The sequence below is a fragment of the Rhinoraja longicauda genome, chromosome 28, assembly GCF_053455715.1.
Source record: "Rhinoraja longicauda isolate Sanriku21f chromosome 28, sRhiLon1.1, whole genome shotgun sequence".
NCBI lineage: Eukaryota > Metazoa > Chordata > Chondrichthyes > Rajiformes > Arhynchobatidae > Rhinoraja > Rhinoraja longicauda.
The window spans coordinates 1,219,228-1,238,800 of NC_135980.1; the positions used below are offsets into that span (position 1 = coordinate 1,219,228).

Consider the following 19,573-nt stretch of genomic DNA (forward strand, 5'->3'; position numbering starts at 1 on the left):
ATAATGTGGATAAATGTGAGGTTATCCACTTTGGCGGCAAGAACAGGAAAGCAGAGTATTACCTGAATGGTGGCCGATTGGGAGAAGGGGAGATACAACGTGACCTGGGTGTCATGGTGCACCAGTCATTGAAAGCAAGCGTGCAGGTGCAGCAGGCAGTGAAGAAAGCGAATGGTATGTTGGCATTCATAGCAAGAGGATTTGAGTTTAGGAGCAGGGAGGTTCTGCTGCAGTTGTACAGGGCCTTGGTGAGACCGCACCTGGAGTACTGTGTGCAGTTTTGGTCTCCTAACCTGAGGAAAGACGTTCTTGCCTTAGCGGGAGTACAGAGAAGGTTCACCAGATTGATCCCTGGGATGGCGGGACTTACATATGAGAAAAGACTAGATAGTCTGGGCTTGTACTCGCTGGAATTTAGAAGACTGAGGGGGGATCTTATAGAAACATATAAAATTCTTAAGGGGTTGGAGAGGCTAGATGCGGGAAGATTGTTCCCGATGTTGGGGGAGTCCAGAACCAGGGGTCACAGCTTAAGGATAAGGGGGAAGTCTTTTAGGACCGAGATGAGAAAACATTTCATCACACAGAGAGTGGTGAGTCTGTGGAATTCTCTGCCACAGAAGGTAGTTGAGGCCAGTTCATTGGCTATATTTAAGAGGGAGTTAGATGTGGCCCTTTTTGCTAAAGGGATCAGGGGGTATGGAGAGAAGGCAGGTACAGGCTACTGAGCTGAATGATCAGCCATGATCATATTGAATGGCTCGAAGGGCCGAATGGCCTACTCCTGCACCTATTTTCTATGTTTCTATGTTTCTAAATCACTGGATGGATTTAAGAGGGATAGAGCTCTAGGGGTTAGTGGAATCAAGGGATATGGGGAGAAGGCAGGCATGGGTTATTGATTGGGGACGATCAACCATGATCACAATGAATGGTAGTGCTGGCTCGAAGGGCTGAATGGCCTCCTCCTGCACCATATTTTCTATATTTCTATGTTTCTATGCTCAAAATAGCCAGGTCAACTACAACAACCATCAGAGAAACAATGCATAGCAATACAATTTGGGCAGTTTTTCCTGTGGGGATGGGTTAAGTTTAAGAAGGAACTGCAGATGCTGGTTTACACCGAAGATAGACACAAAATGTTGGAGTAACTCAGCGAGACAGGCAGCATCTCTGGAGAGAGGAATGGGTGATGTTTCGGGTCGAGTCCCTACTTGAGACTTAAATTCTTCAGATTAAGATCCTTCTTTAGTTTGTTTAGATTAGTCTAGAGATAGAGTGCAAAAACAGGCCCTTTGGCCCAGTCGACCAGCAATCCCCGTACACTAACACTATCCGACACATGATGGACAGTTTACAGTTTTTACTGAAGCCAATTAACCTACAAACCTGTATGCCTTTGGAGTGTGGGAGGAATGGTGGTGCAGTGATAGAGTTGCTGCCTCACAGCGCCAGAGACCCCAGTTCGTTCCACAGCCAGCACTGGGGTTTTTCTTTAACTGCCAAATGCAAGGGCAATTCTGTTGCATGTTGGGCATATCTATCCTCTCACCTACCCATATCTAAGCAATTCTTCGGTTCCAGGAAGGTGGTTTGCTGGAGGTTTAAAGTGTGTAGTAACTCGGGGAGTGGATGCCAAAGTAGGATTACACAGAACTGTGGTGAACGGGTGATCAATGGTCGGCATGGACTTAGTGGGCCGAAGGGCCTGCTTCCATACTGCACCTTTCCATTCTGTTCCGTCCAGAGAGTCTAGAACCACAGGTCACAGTTTGAGAATAAGGAGTTGGCCATTTAGGACAGAGATGAGGAAAAGCTTCTTTACCCAGAGAGTTGTGAATTTGTGGAATTCTCTGCCATGGAAGGCAGTGAATGCCAATTCACTAGATGTTTTCAAGAGTTAGATGTAGCTCTTAGGGCTGAGGAATCAAGGGATATGGGGAAAAAGCAGGAACGGTGTACTGATTTTAGATGATCAGTATGATCATATTGAATGTGGTACTGGCTCGAAGGGCCGAATAAACTTTTTTCTAAGTTTCTAATTCTAACTAGACTCTAAAGTCTGAAGAAAGGTCTCGACTCGAAACACCGCCTGTCCATTCCCTCCACAGATGTTACACGGCCTGCTGAGTTCCTCCAGCACTTTGTGCTTTACTCAAGATTACAGCATATGCAGTTCCTTGTGTCTCGAAAAATTCCTTCTCTTTTTAAATACTTAGATGAAGAAACTTTATTTCTTTGGCTCAAAGAAGCTTTTTACTTAGTACCTCATCGCTAAGCCCACATGTAACTAAATGCAACTTTTAACGGTATTTGGAAACAGCATAGATGATAAATACTTTAATGGCACAGGTGAAGATTTTTTAAGTTGAAGGCCAACGAGAGGACAAGTAATCACCTCCTGCAACAGGTGGATGTCTGTTTCATTGTGCATGGGAGTAAGTCAGAAAATACTGCCAATTTCCCCCAGTCCAGGAGTTTTGCACATCAAGTATTGTTTGGCAACCTGATTCTTGAATATGTGCAATGAACTGCAGATGCTGCTGCATCAAAGAAAAAAACGTGGTGGAGAAACAGAGTGAGCCAGGCAGCATCTCTGGAGGACATGGATTGGAGATGCTTCAAGCCAGTGTCGGTGACTCCACCCCGGCCTGTGGGTGAGGGTCAGTGACCCTGGTCCATGGGTGAGGGTCAGCGACAGGTGGGTGAGGGTCAGTGACCTTGGTCCATGGGTGATGGTGAGTGGCCGGTGGGTGAGGGTCAGTGACCCTGGTCCATGGGTGAGGGTGAGTGACCGGTAGGTGAGGGTCAGTGTCGGTGGGTCAGGGTCAGGGTTGGTGGGTCAGGGTCAGTGTCGGTCGCCCTCTGCAGGACATGGATAAATGACATTTTGGGCCAGCACCCTTCTTCAGACTGGTTGTCAGAGTGGGGTGAAAGTTGGAAAAGGGGTGGGGGCATGGGCAGACAAGGCCTGGCAAGTGATAGGTGGATACAGATAAGAAGGGTCAGTGTCGGTGGGCATTGTTTTCACCGTGTAACACTTCAATGTGTGTTTAGTTCAGTTTAGTTTAGTCTTGAGATACAGCATGGAAACAGGCCCTTGTGCCCACTGAGTCCGCGCCGACCAGCGATCAAACTTGTGCATCTTTGGAGTGTGGGAGGAAACCAGAGCATCCAGAGAAAACCCACGTGGGCACAGGAAGAACGTCCAAACTCCATAGCACCCGCAATCAGGATCAAACTTGGATCTCTGGCAACAACCTGTAAGGCAACAACTCTACCATTGGGCAATTGTGCCACCCTAACTGGCACCTATAATTGTTTAGGCTTAAGAAATAAATACTGTAGAGCCAAAGTAACATTTAATTTGTGAAACTGCAGATGTTAGTTATAACATCCAGCTTAAGGTTGGCTTAAATGGTGAACAGCTCAGGGATAAAAGTTAGAGAAGGCTTTGTCTTGAGCAGTTTTCAGGCATGGGCCAGTGGAGAAATAGAAGGGATGAAAATATAAGCTGGTGCAGGTCCACCACCGGTTTTCCAGCACCCTTGATTCCAGTCTTTCTGGTTTATCAGTTTTGCCAGACCAAGAGGTCACGACCTTGGGGGGGGGGGGGCAGAGATACCGGCCCACTAAGTCAGGCTCGGAAGTCGGCTATGGGAACAGAACTGCCGGCTCCAGAGTTCCACAACCCCGGCCACAGGGGAAAAATCGACCTGCCAAACGACGCAGAAGTCCCGATGATGTTGATCGCCCGCCTCACCCGTTCTGGGCTCCACATTTTGGGAGAGGGGGGGGTTAAGTGCGTTCTCATAATTTGTCCATATAAGGCGCAGCATGGTGGCGGTCCTGACAACGAGTGCTGTCTGTATGGAGTTTGTATGTTCTCCCTGTGACCATGTGTTTTCCAAAGAAGTACAAGTTTGTAGGTTAATTGACTTGGTATAAATGTAAAATGTTCCTAGTGTGTTTTAATGTGCTGGAATCGCTGGTCGGCACGGACTTGGTGGGCAGAAGGGCCTGTTTCCGCACTGTATCTCTAAACTAAACTGAAGAAGGATCTCGACCCTAAACATCACCCATTCCTTCTCTCCAGGGATGCTGCTTGGCCCACTGAGTTACTCCAACATTTTGTGTCTACCTTCAACTAAAGGAGGTGCCAGTTGCTGGAAAATCAATGGTGGACCTGTAACACATTTATTTTAGAGACCAACTTCGAGAGCCCCCATTTCGTATAAGAAAGCAGCACATAGTTTTCTTTAATTAGGACATCATTGTTTATTCACTCTATACAAAATTCAGTCAACCATGCAAAATGTCAAAGAGTAATCTCTCTGTGATGCTTTGTAGCTTTCTGCAATTATCAGCACATGTACTAATATAACTGACCACCAGAATATTATAAAAGACAATATCCATAAAAGACTGTAAAAAAGTAAAATACAAAGTTTCCAACTGCTACATGGGTACTACATGTACAGACTTAGGAAACACAGGGATATTAATAGTGAAAAAAGGATTCCTCTTTAGGCACATACACTGGTAATTCCTGAATAAGACGCTTCTTTCTGAAGCTGCATCTATTTTGAAAGATTAAAAACATTGTTTAAATTGCCAAACTTTGACGGACTAGATACACAAAAAACCCAGTTTATATTCCACACTTGTTTGTATCTTTAAAGGTTTATTATTCGACGGCGCTCCCATCGAATAATTTTTTTTAAAAAGAGGCATTATTTTTTACTTTTATTAAATGCCAAATTTAAATGGAGCCAATAGGCAATGCTCCTTCATTAAAATTATCCCCCGTTTTCAACCGATTGCCTGTGTGTGAGAGAGACTCTGAGCCATTCAAACCAAGAAAACCCCAGTCCGAGTTATGTGACCTCAGACAGCAATGGACATTCTGTAGTTTTTCCCTAAAAGTATGGGGGTGGAAAGAAGTGTCAGTCAGGATTCTCTTCCTGACCCTGATGCGTTTTCAGATGCAAAGTGAGATTATTGCATTGACAGCCTTTGAGTTTGGAAGTAGACCACCAAATTACCAAAGACAAGTGAGTAAAACTGCGCGAGCATAAATTGTCACCCTCACAAGCGGGACGTGATAAAGGGAGAAAAATGAGGGAAAAAAGTGATAAAGTAAAAAAGGTATCAGCCATCAAAATGTTAATGCTCGTGTGCATCTTTCAGTTGCTTTAATAAAACAATGAAAACAAAAAAAAACAGTTACCAAAGTACAAATTAAGTAAAACACGCTGAATAAAATAATGATTTGTTTAATAAAATGTGCAATATGTTCTGAAAACCAGAAGCGCTCTCCTTACAATAAATATTTCTACCAGTTAGATTCCTCCCAAGAGACAGTATTGTTTTCTAGGGTTTTGATTGTGCAGGAGTTGTGGCTAACATCTTCCCCTTTATCTACAGTTGCTACCAGCAGAACAGCACGGTAGAGGCAGTCAGAGGAAGTGGGCAATGACATGCAAGGTCAAAAGTGACCCTCAGTTTAAAACATTCTGGATTTCACGTCACTGAAGCCAAAAGTTATATAATTTATCCATTGTCTGCCTGGAGAAGGCAATTTACACAACAAGATAAATTTGACCCAAGAAGCTACTTATTATGGAAGCTTATTGTTGGATCCACACTGATACACTATTACTGGCCTCATTGTATTGAATACTTATTTTATTGCAAATAAATGAAGGGCTGCCTGCAGCCTTAGTTTCTGAGTTAAAAACAGGAATGATACAATCCTCACATCCTTAAATACTAACATCTCAACGAATGGCATTCCTCACACCTCAACAGCAACACCTACAAATGAAATAAAAAGTATGTCACAAAGCAAGCTCCATGGTCGCCCATTGTTCAGTCACACTATCTTGGTGATCAGATGATGCAGAGCCAACTGCAGGCTTCTCCAATATCATGATGAACAACGAACAGAAGGCCGATCAAACCGAGCCATATGCCCGACATCCTAATTAAAAGTTGGACCGTCACACAATTAGAAAACTAAATGCAATCCCCCAGAGGAAAGGAACAGAAATTAGCTTTATTCTATGGGGCAGGTTGATAGATATATTGCGAGACATTGGTATTGGGCCACAAATCAATCCTCGCGTTAAAAATTAATCCATCTTACTACCACCGTCACCAGCCTAGAGGGCCAGGCTTTGGGAATATTGCTACTTTTCTCACAAAGCAACGTCTAATTCTTGAGGGACCTGATGGGAACATTAAGGGACTCTGCAAATGATAGTGATTACAGATCAAGGTAAATGAGGCTTTACGAAAGAAGAGTTAACTAGTTCAGTTTTTTAAAAAAAATCAGTTTTAGTTTAGTTTATTGTCACGTGTACCGAGGTACAGTGAAAAGCTTTTGTTGCGTGCTAACCAGTCAGCGGAAAGACAACACGTGATTACAATCAAGCCATTTACAGTGTAGAGTAAAAGTGTGGAGTGATTGTAATATGTGTGATTGTAGATCTGCTTCTGTGGCTAGCAGGCAAATCGTAGCTTGGGTTGGGTGCTATCTTGCAAGCATTACCATGGTAGGCTGCAGAATAAGTGATAAATAAACAGTCATTGAGGACATTAAAAAATAAAGCTGTTTTTTTCCCTTAAAAAAGGAAAGTTTAAGACAAAGTCAAACAAAGCATTCAAGCAAGAATTCTAGTGCAGCCACAGGGGGAGTTTAAATAACTCAATGGTAAATTGTGAAAGCCCAGAATATTACTTCAGGTATGGGAAGGTTCCAGCAAAAGGTAAAAAATGTTAGAATTGTCAACGGTTTAAGGACATCGATGGAATTATCTGTACAAAGAGCTTTCTTCAGCCAAAAAGCCTGCCCTAGACTGCATGTTCTTGCAAATCAGTGTCCAAATCCTTCATCACCAACCTTGGCAGCATTGCGATAAATATCAGATAGGCGGGAGTAAAATGTCACGTTTGCAAAATGGAAATAAACTACAAAACTATGCTAACAAAAATTGGAATGCTTCAAGGTTATGCATTGCTGTGATAACTAGTGGACCATTTATTCATTTCTGTTTTTCATTTAATGAGGAATTTCTGTCCATGATCTAAAACCTACAGCAATATGGTAATGAAAACAACTATTACAGTTTTGTCACGTGGGGAATGTGGACAATTAAATATAAATCACAAATCATGTCTTCACATTATTTTGCAATGCAAAAGAATCTTGACATACAATAGGAATATTAACTCCAATAACAAGTCATTGTTTATTTGAGAATAAACTCCCAAATTATGTCAAGCCATCAAATAAAAGTAACAAAAGTTGTTCATCATCACCTGGACCCAAAAAGGATTTATTTGAAACTGCCTAAATAAACTGGAATATGTCACAGCCAATTTAGGACCAACATCAATAAGAAACTTTTACATATGGATATGGGAGAGATAAAATAATCATAACTGCCTATCAGATCACACTATTTAAAGAAAGATTGGCGACTGAAATGGGGACATTTATATGAAAGATGACCCATGGTTGAATTCCTGAAACATAACTGGTTGAGTTGCGTGCATTAGTGCACAAGCTATTTATAGTAAAATAATTAGTGTAGATTTAAAATCACCTTAAAAACATGCTTTCCACAGATATTTACATTTACCTTTTTTAAAGTTATATTTATCATTTTTCTTCCAAACACACATCTAGCAAATTTAGTAGAGTAGAACACTTTTAGATAAAGAATATGAATATTTTCCCTTTTGGTAACTGGTCAACAGTTTACCACAAGCAAATTACTGGGAACAATACAGTTCCAAATTTCACACACTGAACAGGTAAAAACTTTATATTCACACACTCCACATGTATATGGTGAAATGCATGCATTAGCAACACAGCCCCCTGAGTAGAAATGTTACAAAAATACGTTATTAAAAGGAGCACTTTAAGAAAGGCAGTATGCACATAATCCCACTGCTATATCATTTTTGCACACAGATGACTTTGAGTAGGTTAATGCCGGTCAAACGCCTTTCAATAAAATTTCAGCAAAAGCTTTAAAAAAATGCAACTTTCTTGCTGTGCATTTGTGTGTACAGTTCTCATCAGTGATGAGCAGATCTCAATAAATATCCCAACTATGTTGAAAGAGCTGCAACTTTTACTCGGAAGCTTTCTGTAACATTTAGTTTTATGAGCAAAAACAGCACTGTCATGTTATTTACTTTCAGCCAATTCCATTGAACAGGTTTCCCAGGAAATGGTAACTGACTTCCAAAGTACCAGGACAGAAAATACTGTTGTGATTCACGTAAAGGCACCTCGTGTTTCACGCGTGTCTGATTTATGGGTTTTGGAAATAACGCGCTTGTTCCTTTGACACCAAAGCTTGATTTACGCACTGGTATTTTGGAATAGCGCGCTCAAATTTACTGCTGACAGCATAGTCGTGTTTACATTTAACTTGCACGCTCTTGAAATACGCTCCACTTTTCAAGCACGTAACACCCTCCCCACATAAAACGCGAGGTGCCTGCACTCAGAATGAAGGTGTGCCACTTAGATACATTTTTGCCACTTAATCGGTTTACAGTGATGCTCGCAGAGAAACAGGTATCGTTACAGACGCCATGTTTTTTCTTGAACATTACTTCGATATTCAGGGTGCATTTAATCTTCAAAAGACCAATCAAACAAAAAGCAGATTGATGCTACAAGTTTTGTTTAGTACCAAATGGCATAGCTCTTTCTAATCTGGAAAATTCGCAACAGCAGAGTAAAAACTGTCAACTGGGAGATTTGCTAAAGGCTGAGATTAATCTCAATATCGGTTCTGGTCTGGCCTGCCCATTGTGCGACTAGCAGGCTGCATACAAATGTGCAGTCGGACTTCGCCATTTTGCTGTGGAACACAGCAGCCTCCCCTCAAGTGAAAAGCGATTGTTTACGACAGAGATGTCAGCGCCCAGAATTGCAGTCCTATGTCTGTGTCTGTAACATATTGGAAAGATCTTTTGTAGCCCTGAGAGGTATCAACTGGAAAGCTGCAAATCATTGTCACTGTATGAACCCTGCAAGTTACAATAATTTGGATCCTTAGCTGAACACAACGTTCAGGGGAGGGAAACTGTGTAACAATAGATGACTGGAAATTGATGGACAAACTAAGCAGATTTGATTCCTCAAGGTTTTTTAATTCATTTGAACATATAAAGACTTATTCATAAAACCTGAAAAAAAGTGACTTCACTTTTAGTTTCCCTGATCCAGTTAAAACTGCCCTAAAATGTATTTTATAGTTCTTTTTCAATGATGTGTTAGCACAGTGGAGCTTTGTTTAGCTCTTTAGTTTACTGCTGCTCATTCAGTCCACTAAAATAGGTCAATTTTCAACTAGGTTGATTAAACATAATGGCTATACTTAATATACTTCAAAAGCTTGTGTGGAGTTTCTGCAATAAGTTAAAATTATTTTTTTTCAAAAGGGCATTGGGTCTAATAGGACAAATAATACTGGGGACAATATTAAAACAACATCCACAACTCACACTATTTTACTCTCGTACTATCCCAACAAAGAAGCAAGCAATTATGTGGCTGGCTACAGTCACGGTGTGTGCAAAAACAATGCTTATGATAAAGGCCCTTCTCCCAACACTTGTCCGCAGAGACCGAAAAGGTTCAAAAGCGAAGATCATCTATAAGCACAGTCCACACATGCTCAGAGGGTAGGATGCTAAACTCCCAGCTTAAACAAGACTTTTGGTACAAACTGGACTCTCTTCAGTCTAACTGAACACGGGACTAGCTGGGTTGAGAGACGGAATGACGATGGAAGGGGGTGCCAGGCTGTGGAAGGTGGGGGCCAGCATTTTGGGGGGCGATGCACTTCTACTGTTTGGCTTGACGATCATGGCGGGCTTGAAGTCGGGGTGGCGGCGGGCGTGCTTCATCAGGTGATCGCTGCGCATGAACCTCTTCTCACACATCGGGCACTTGAATTTCTTCTCGCCCGTGTGCGTGCGATAGTGTCGGGCCAGCTCGTCCGAGCGAGCAAACTTCTTCAAACACTGTGGCCAGGTGCAAGGAAACGGTCGCTCTCCTGCAAAACAAAATGGAATCCACCATCAGACACTGGACGGAAGCTTTAGTTTAGTTTAGTTGAGTTTATTGTCACGTGTACCGAGGTACAATGAAAAGCTTTTGCTGCGTGCTATCCAGTCAGCGGAAAGACAATACATGATTACAATCGATCAATTTACCGTGTATAGGTACATGATAACGGAATAATGTTCAGTGCAAGGTAAAGCCAGCAAAGTCCGAACAAGGATAGTCTAGGGGTCACCAATGAGGGAGATAGTAGTTCAGGACTGCTCCCTGGATGTGGGGTAGAATGATTCAGTTGCCTGATAACAGCTGGGAAGAAACTGTCCCTGAATCTGGAGGTGTGTGTTTTCATGCTTCTGTACCATTAACCTGATGGGAGAGGGGAGAAGAGGGAGTGGCCGGGGTGCAACTCATCCTTGATGATGCTGCGGGCCTTGCCAATGCAGCGGGAGGTGTAAATGGAGTTGATGGAAGGGAGGTTGGTTTGTGTGATGGTCCGAGCTGTGTCCACAATTCCCTGCAATTTCTTGCGGTCCTGGATGGAGCTGTGCCCAAACCAAGCGGTGAGACATAGACAAGTGCACAGAAAGTATTCTGCAGCCTCTCCTCTCTAAACCCCCACCCTCAGCTCTCTCACTATATGCATCAGGCAGGGTACACAAACTCATCTTCGCTCCTCTCTTCCTGTACCCATCCCTCATTTCACAAGAGTCCATAAACCAAGGGGGCAATTTTAAATCTACAGTGCCCTCCATAATGTTTGGGACAAAGACCCATAATTTATTTATTTGCCTCTGTACTCCACAATTTGAGATTTGTAATAGAAAAAAAATCACATGTGGCTAAAGTGCACATTGTCAGATTTTAATAAAGGCCATTTTTACACATTTTGGTTTCACCATGTAGAAATTACAGCAGTGTTTATACATAGTCCCCCCATTACAGGGCACCATAATGTTTGGGACACAGCAGTGTCATGTAAATGAAATAAGTAATGTTTAGTATTTTGTTGCATATCCTTTGCATGCAATGACTGCTTGAAGTCTGCGATTCATGGACATCACCAGTTGCTGGGTGTCTTCTCTGGTGATGCTCTGCCAGGCCTGTACTGCAGCCATCTTTAGCTTATGCTTGTTTTGGGGGCTGGTCCCCTTCAGTTTTCTCTTCAGCATATAAAAGGCATGCTCAATTGGGTTCAGATCGGGTGATTGACTTGGCCACTCAAGAATTTACCTTTTTTTAGCTTTGAAAAACTCCTTTGTTGCTTAAGCAGTATGTTTGGGATCATTGTCTTGCTGTAGAATGAACCACCGGCCAATGAGTTTTGAAGCATTTGTTTGAACTTGAACAGATAGGATGTGCCTGTGCACTTCAGAATTCATTATGCTACCATCAATAGCAATATCATCAATGAAGATAAGTGAGCCAGTACCTTCAGCAGCCATACATGCCCAGGCCATAATACCCCCACCACTGTGTTTCGCAGATGAGGTGATATGCTTTGGATCTTGGGCAGTTCCTTCTCTCCTCCATACTTTGCTCTTGCCATTACTCTGATATAAGTTAATCTTAGTCTCATCTGTCCACAAGATCTTTTTCCAGGTGGTAATGGAAAAGGATAAAGAGGGACCAGAGGAAAGAGGAAAATTTCTAAATTGGGGCAAGGCCGATTTTAATCTGATAAGGCAGAAGTTGGCCCTGGTGGACTGGGATCAGCTTCTCGTGGGGAGGACCGCATCAGAACAGTGGGAGTTATTCAAAGGAATAATTGTAAAAGTACAGAGGAAGCATGTTCCCCTAAAGTTTAAGGGTGGGACAAACAAGTCCAAAGAACCTTGGATGTCGAACGATATAGTAGGATTGATTCGAAAAAAAAGGGGAGCTTTTGGAAGGCATAAAGAACTTAAGGCACAGACATCATTAGAGGAATACAGAAGGTGTAGGGCGGTTCTTAAAAAAAAATTTAGGAGAGCAAAAAGGGGCCATGAGATAGCACTAGCGGGCAAAATAAAAGAAAATCCCAAAGTGTTCTATAAGTATATCACGGGTAAGAGGATAACGAGGGAAAGAGTGGGGCCCATCAGGGACCATAGTGGAAAGCTGTGTGTGGAGCCAGAGGATGTAGGAGATGTTTTAAATGAATTTTTTGCATCTGTTTTTACGAGGGAGGAGGGCGATGCGGACTTAGAAATGGAGCAGGAGGGTTGTGATGTTCTGGAGCATATTGCTATTGATAGGGAGGCGGTGCTGGAGGCTCTGGCAGGCTTAAAAGCGGATAAGTCTCCGGGCCCTGACGAGATGTATCCCAGGATGCTGAGAGAGGCAAGGGAGGAGATTGCGGGGGCTCTGGCACAAATTTTCAGAGCCTCTCTTGCAACAGGGGATGTACCGGAGGACTGGAGGATAGCTAATGTGGTGCCATTATTTAAAAAGGGCAGTAGGGATAAACCTGGGAACTACAGGCCGGTGAGTCTGACATCGGTGGTGGGGAAGCTGCTAGAAAAGATTCTGAGGGACAGAATCAGTCTTCACTTGGAGGATCGAGGGTTAATTAAGGATAGTCAACATGGCTTTGTTAAGGGAAGGTCGTGTCTGACTAACTTGATTGAATTTTTTGAAGGGGTGACCAAGGAGGTAGATGGGGGTAATGCAGTGGATGTGGTATACATGGATTTCAGTAAGGCTTTTGACAAGGTCCCACACAGGAGACTAGTCAAGAAGGTAAGTGCCCATGGGATCCAGGGCACCTCGGCAAAATGGATAAAAAACTGGCTTAGTGACAGAAGGCAGAGGGTGATGGTAGAAGGTTGCTTCTGTGACTGGAGGCCGGTGTCCAGTGGGGTGCCGCAGGGATCGGTGTTGGGTCCCTTACTGTTTGTAATCTACATAAATGATCTGGATGTCAACGTACAGGGCATGATCAGCAAGTTTGCAGATGACACAAAGGTAGGGGGGGGTGGTGAATAGCAAGGAAGGGATCTGCAAGCTGCAGGAAGATATAGATGAGATGGTCAGATGGGCGGAGCAGTGGCAGATGGAATTTAATCCTGAAAAGTGCGAGTTGATGCGCTTTGGCAGAAATAACTTGGAGAGGGAGTACACCATGAATGGAAGGACCCTAGGGAAGACAGGGGTACAGAGGGACCTTGGAGTACAAGTACACAAGTCCTTGAAGGCAGCAGGACAGGTGGACAGGGTGGTTAAAAAGGCATATAGGTTACTGGCCTTCATTAGCCGGGGCATCGAATATAAAAGTAGGGGAGTAATGATGGAATTGTACAGAACACTAGCGAGGCCACAGCTGGAGTATTGTGTACAGTTCTGGTCACCACATTATAGAAAGGATGTGATAGCTTTGGAGAGGGTGCAGGGGAGATTCACCAGGATGCTGCCAGGGATGAAGGGCCTCGGCTATGAGGAGAGACTGGGCAGACTGGGGTTGTTTTCCCTGGAGCAGAGAAGGCTGAGAGGGGACATGATCGAGGTGTACAAGATCATGAGGGGCATAGATAAGGTAGATGGCGGGGAACTTCTTCCACTGGTGGAAGGTTCAACAACGAGGGGACATAGATACAGGGTAAGGGGAGGGAGGTTTCGGGGGGATGTGAGAAAGAACTTTTTCACCCAGAGGGTGGTTGGAGTCTGGAACTCACTGCCTGGGGTGGTGGTGGAGGCGGGAACACTCACAACGTTTAAGAGGCATTTGGATGGGCACTTGAAATGCTACAACATTCAGGGCTACGGTCCAAATGCGGGAAAATGGGATTAAAATTAGACTGTGTTTGGTAACGGGCGGCGCGGACACGATGGGCCGAAGGGTCTCTTTCTGTGCTGTAGGACTCTATGACTAACTGTGGTTGCTCTTTTAAGTACTTCTTGGCAAACTGAAACCTGGCCATCCTATTTTTGCAGCTAACCAGTGGTTTGTATCTTGCAGTGTAGCCTCTATATTTCTGTTCATGAGGTTTTCTGCAGACAGTGGTCGTTGACAAATCCACACCTGACTCCTGAAGAGTATTTCTGATCTGTCGGACAGGTGTTTGGGAATTTTTTCGTTATTATAGACAGAATTCTGTCATCGGCTGTGGAGCTCTTCCTTGGCCTGCCAGTCCCTTTGCGATTAATAAGCTCACCAGTGCTCTCTTTCTTCTTAATGATGTTCCAAACACTTTGATTTTGGTAAGCCTAAGGTTTGGCTGATGTCTCTAACAGTTATATTCGTGTTTCTCAGTCTCATAATGGCTTCTATGATTTTCATTGGCACAACTTTGGTTCTCATGTTGATAAACAGCAATAAAAGTTTCCAAAGACGATGGAAAGACTGGAGGAAAGACTAGGTGCTGAGAGCTCTCTTATACCTGCATTAAGGAGGCAATTAAACACACTGGAGCAATTACAAACACCTGTGAAGCCATGTGTCCCAAACATTATGGTGCCCTGAAATGGGGGGGACTATGTATAAACACAGCTGTAATTTCTACATGGTGAAACCAAAATGTATAAAAATACCCTTTAATGAAATCTGACAATGTGCACTTTAACCACATGTGATTTTTTCTATTACAAATCTCAAATTGTGAAGTACAGAGGCAAATAAATAAATGATGAGTCTTTGTCCCAAACATTACCGGATACAAAACCAACAAATATGTATAAATGTGTATAAATATGTGAACAAGGAACTGCCGATGCTGGTTTACACAAAAGGACACAAATTGCTGGAGTAACTCAGCAGGTCAGGCAGCATCTCTGGAGAACATGGATAGGTCTGAAGTCTAGAAACCAATGAGTAACTAGGGGTGGCATAGCTGTAGAGTTGCCGCCTTACAGCGCCAGAGACCCAGGTTCGATCCTGACTATGGGTGCTGTCCGTACGGAGTTTGTACATTCTCCCCGTGACCGTGTGGATTTTTTCTGGGAACTTCAGTTTCCTCCCACACTTGCGGGCTTGCGGGTCAGTTGGCATCTGTTAATTGTAAATTGTCTCAAGTGAGGTAGGATAGTGCTAGTGTACCGCTAGTGTATCACTGGGCAGCATGGCTTCAGTGGGCCAAAAAGCCTGCTGCCACAAGGTATCACTCCAACTTTAATCTAACTTGCCAGATGTAAAACGAACAGAATGGTATTAATGTAGAAAGAAAGAACTGCAGATGCTGGTTTACACAAATTGACTCAAAGTGATGGGTCAGGCAACATCTCTGGAGAACATGGGTAGGAGATATTTTGGGTTGGGACACTTCTTCCGACAAAAGTGGAAAAACTCAAAGTATTATTGGGCCTCTGTTGAGAATTGACCGTTCTGCATCCAAAAGAGGGTCCGAAGAGTCCCGACCCGAAACGTCAGCTATCCATGTTTTCCAGAGATATTGACTGACCCACTGAGTTACTCCAGCAAAATGTGCCTAGAACGGGATAAATGTTGTGCTTCTGGATCCTGCAGCGGAAGAATAAAATTAAGCAGAATGTTGAAACAACCATTAGACCCAATCCCATATGTTTTCCACGCAACAGATTAAAATTAATTGTTTAAAGCATATCGACACAACAGCAAATGAGAACTCTGACCAGGCACACTTTGTTGGGCACCCCACACAAATCAGCATTGAGCTAGTAGATTATTGCACAGCTATAACAGTATTATAACAATGGTCCACTTGTTTCTTGGATAGGGAGCTTTGCACCAGTCTATCCCGGTTTAGCTCAGGGACTAATGACAAGGTTACTCCTACCAAGGCAGCAAGAGCAACTCGACTGTGGAGTTTGCACATTCTCCCTAGGACTGCAAGGGCTTTCCCCAGGTGCCTCACTTTATCTTCAACGTCCCAAAAGATTACAGTGATAAAGGTTAGACAGATAGACATTTTTGGGTCTGAAGAAGGGTTCCAACCCAAAAGTTCACCCATCCCCTTTTCTCCAGAGATGCTGCCTGTCCTGCTGAGTTACTGCAGCACTTTATGTCTATAGTCGATATATACCAACATCTGCAGATCCATCCTACACAGTTTTAAAGGTGACTTGGCCACTGTACATTGACCCGAAAGTAGGCCAGCAGTGGGAGGTTTCGGCTGGGGCAGAGGTGTTGATGGGTCTGAGAAAGAAAATAGATTATAAGAAATATGTGGGTGGGGGGGAAGGGATTGCTGAGAACCTGCATAATTATATTATTCCTCCTGTTATGTAAAGAAATAAGAAAAGAAACAATGTAGTAATTGTTGCGAGATGAAACTCTGTATGGCTCCTGCTCACTTGGAAACATCGCACATCAGAGAACTCTGGCCAGACTCTGGTGCCGCTGAGATGAGCTCAGTTCCATCCATTTACCAATTGCAATGGAATTTGAACTTGCACTTCAGATTCAGTCCACCACAATTCCAGGCAATGTACCTACCCCAAATGGGAATTTGGTGCTTACAGTGATCATTTGAATGAATGTAATTCAGAGGAAGGGACGACACAGTGGTAGAATTGCTGCCTTACAGCGCCAGAGATCACGGTTAGATCCTAACCATGAGTGCTGTCTGTACAGTGTTTATACGTTAGCTCTGTGACTGCATGGATTTTCTTCAGGTGCTCTGGTTTCCTCGCATACTCGAAAGATGTACAGGTTTGTAGGTTAATTGGCTTGTGTAAAGTGTCCCTAGTTTGTAGGATAGTGCTAGTGTACGGAGTGATCGCTGGTCGGCGCAGAGTCGGTGGGCCTGTTTGGCGCTGTATCTCTAATGTCTAAAGTCCTGGCACAACCAGGAAACAAGTCCAAACGTTGTTCAAGAGTTCAATTAAGCCAAGGTCTGCTGAATACAGCACGTTGTTTGACCCTCACAAGCCTTTCACCCATCTGCCAGGACTGAAGTTAACAGAGCTGTTTATTCTTGCTTCTTAGACCATCCGGCCTGTCACATCACTGGCATCCAATGTGGGTTAAGGAACCACTCGTTAGCGCCACTGACAAGACCAAGACATAAAGACAGGTTCATGATACGAAGCACATGAACTACATTGAACTTGGGTATGTGCAGCTGCTGGGGACAGGGACGGTTTCTAGGATTATAATGTATGCCATAAGCTATCAACTATAAGTGATTTTAACTGTGGTTGCCAACAGCCTTTGTCGCAGTGACAGAGTAGGAAAATAAAAACACGGCAAATGCGCTCCAGAAATAAGTCAGCTAAATATACCAGTGCCAGAAGGCATCGCGATTCTGCTTCATAAGGTGCCGGGATTTGCTAAATGGCCAACACTCAACAGTATAGTAGCCTTGGGAGTAAATGTGGTGTCAGATCTACAGCCAGCCCTTCCTTGCACAGGTCCACCAGACTTTCCGGCAACTGGTGGTCTGGCACCTCCTTTAATCCGAACAAAATTACCAGAGTGCATTTGAAATCACCTCCCGGATCTCCCAACCCCACCCCCTCCGAATATATATGGCGCCTAGGCCCAGTGAGGTGGCCAATCTCGACCTCATCGAGACTTCCACGGCCGATTGGCGGGTCAAGTCCGTCCCCCCCTGCGGCCGGGGCTCTGGAACTCTGGCCCAGCCGGAGCCGGCAGATCCGTTCCCATATCCAACTTCGCAGCACCTCGGCAGACTGCTCAGCTCTTCCTGGAGGCCGTCACCTCTGTTAGTCCAGCAAAACAGATCATTCAGAAAGGCTCTGGAACCAAGGATGCCGGAAAATCAATGCTGGGCCTGTAGTCAGCAAATATGCGCATTCGGCAAGCGATTCAGTGTACATTGAAAATACACTTCAACAGGCAATGTTCAACGTGCACCAGGCAATCAGCATCCACAAAACTATCTGCAGTCACTTCCATCAGGCCGATTTCTTCACCCTCAATGGGGATGACACCCAGAGTTGGGCAGCTTCTTTGCTATTTATTGACCTCCGAGATTCATCTATTACAATGGTTTGTAACAATCTGGTGCTATAAAGGACACTGCATCTGCTTGTCTGCCTTACAAGGTGAATTCAGACACATACACATCTCTTATGGAGTCATACAGCATGGAAATAGGCCCTTTGGCCCAACCTGCCCACACCAACAACATGACCCATCAACACTAGTCCAGCTGCCCACACCAACCAACATGACCCATCAACACTAGTCCCACCTGCCCACACCAATCAACATGACCCATCATCACTAGTCCCACCTGCCTGCATTTGGCCCATATATCTCCAAACCTATCATATCCATGCACCTGTCTAAATGTTTCTCAAACGTTGATAATAATCTCCCCACAAAACATTATTGAACTCTGAACCATTTACCCCATTCAAGGTTAGCCACCACCTGCATGATAAGAAAAAAATGCAGAAGCTAGTCAAACCAGAAAATACTCAGCGGGTCAGGCAGCCTCTGTGGAGAGAGGAAGACTTAGTGCTTCTCTTCACTTTCAAACAGACACATTATCACAGTTGCATAGATGCTGCCTGGCCTACGGAGCATTCTCAGCTTTTCTGGTTTTATTGCATGCTGCCATCTTTGCAAGCATTTCCACTGGCCTTGTCTGCCCCCCTTCCACTGCTTCCCCAGAATGCACTGCGCCAGATTTGCAAGCCACCTTTTCATTAAAGTCAAATTCATTTGGCTCAGGATCGAGTGGAGTCAAAACCAAAGATAATAGAGCAAGATAGACCACTCAACCCTAAAAACCGTAGTATGTCACGGCACCATATTAGTGGGCAGAAACTTGCAGAAACATTTTAAAAGAAAAATAACAAAAATCTGAATTGCTAGATGAGATATATTCTGCATTTTAATGGTATCATCACACATACTGATCCCCCAAAACACTGATTACACTGCGAGAGGTATAGCGAACGGCGGGTTTTGCTTACTAAAATGGCTCCTTTGCGTACTACTTCAGTGTAATAATATATTCCTTTATTCGTCCCACACCGGGGAAATTTACAGAATTCTTCCCCTAGGTGATTTTGACGGAGTGGTCTATCTTGCTCTGCTCTATTATCTTTGATCAAAACATTGCCAGTAATATTGGAACTGTGTTGTAATGTTCTTCATCATCATTGCCACAGAGACATAAAGTGCTGGAGTAACTCAGCAGGTCAGGCAGCATCCCTGGTAAATATGGATAGATCACGCTTCGGGTTGGGACCTTTCTTCAGATCGATAGTGGAGAAGGGGGGGGAAGGGGAAGAAAGCTGGAAGAGAGGAGAAGCTGGGCAGACTTGTCAACCGTTTTGCTCGGTCTGCCAAGGCCTACTGGATCTCCTGGGTACCAACCATTTTAACCCCCTCCCATTCCCACACTGACCTCTCTGTCCTGGGCCTCCTCCATTACCAGAGTAAGGCCACATGCAAATTGGAGGTACTGCTCCTCATATGTTGCTTAGGTAGCTTAAAACCCAACATTATGAACGTTGGATTCTCTAATTTTAGGTAAAATCGATAAACACTCCCCTCCCTCCTCCCCATCCCCCCACTAAAAGTCAGTTAACCAGTTCCACAACGAT

General features: G+C 43.9%; 1 protein-coding gene across 1 annotated transcript in view; it reads right to left on the minus strand.

Annotated features, from left to right (window-relative positions):
• Nucleotides 1-4,278: 4,278 nt before the first annotated feature.
• Nucleotides 4,279-19,573, minus strand: part of LOC144607142 (Krueppel-like factor 9) — a 34,258-nt gene continuing 18,963 nt past the window's right edge. The window contains exon 2 of the mRNA XM_078423767.1: nt 4,279-10,091. Within this exon, the coding sequence (XP_078279893.1) occupies nt 9,778-10,091 (314 nt within the window). The 3' untranslated portion in view covers nt 4,279-9,777. The remainder of the gene's footprint in view (nt 10,092-19,573) is intronic.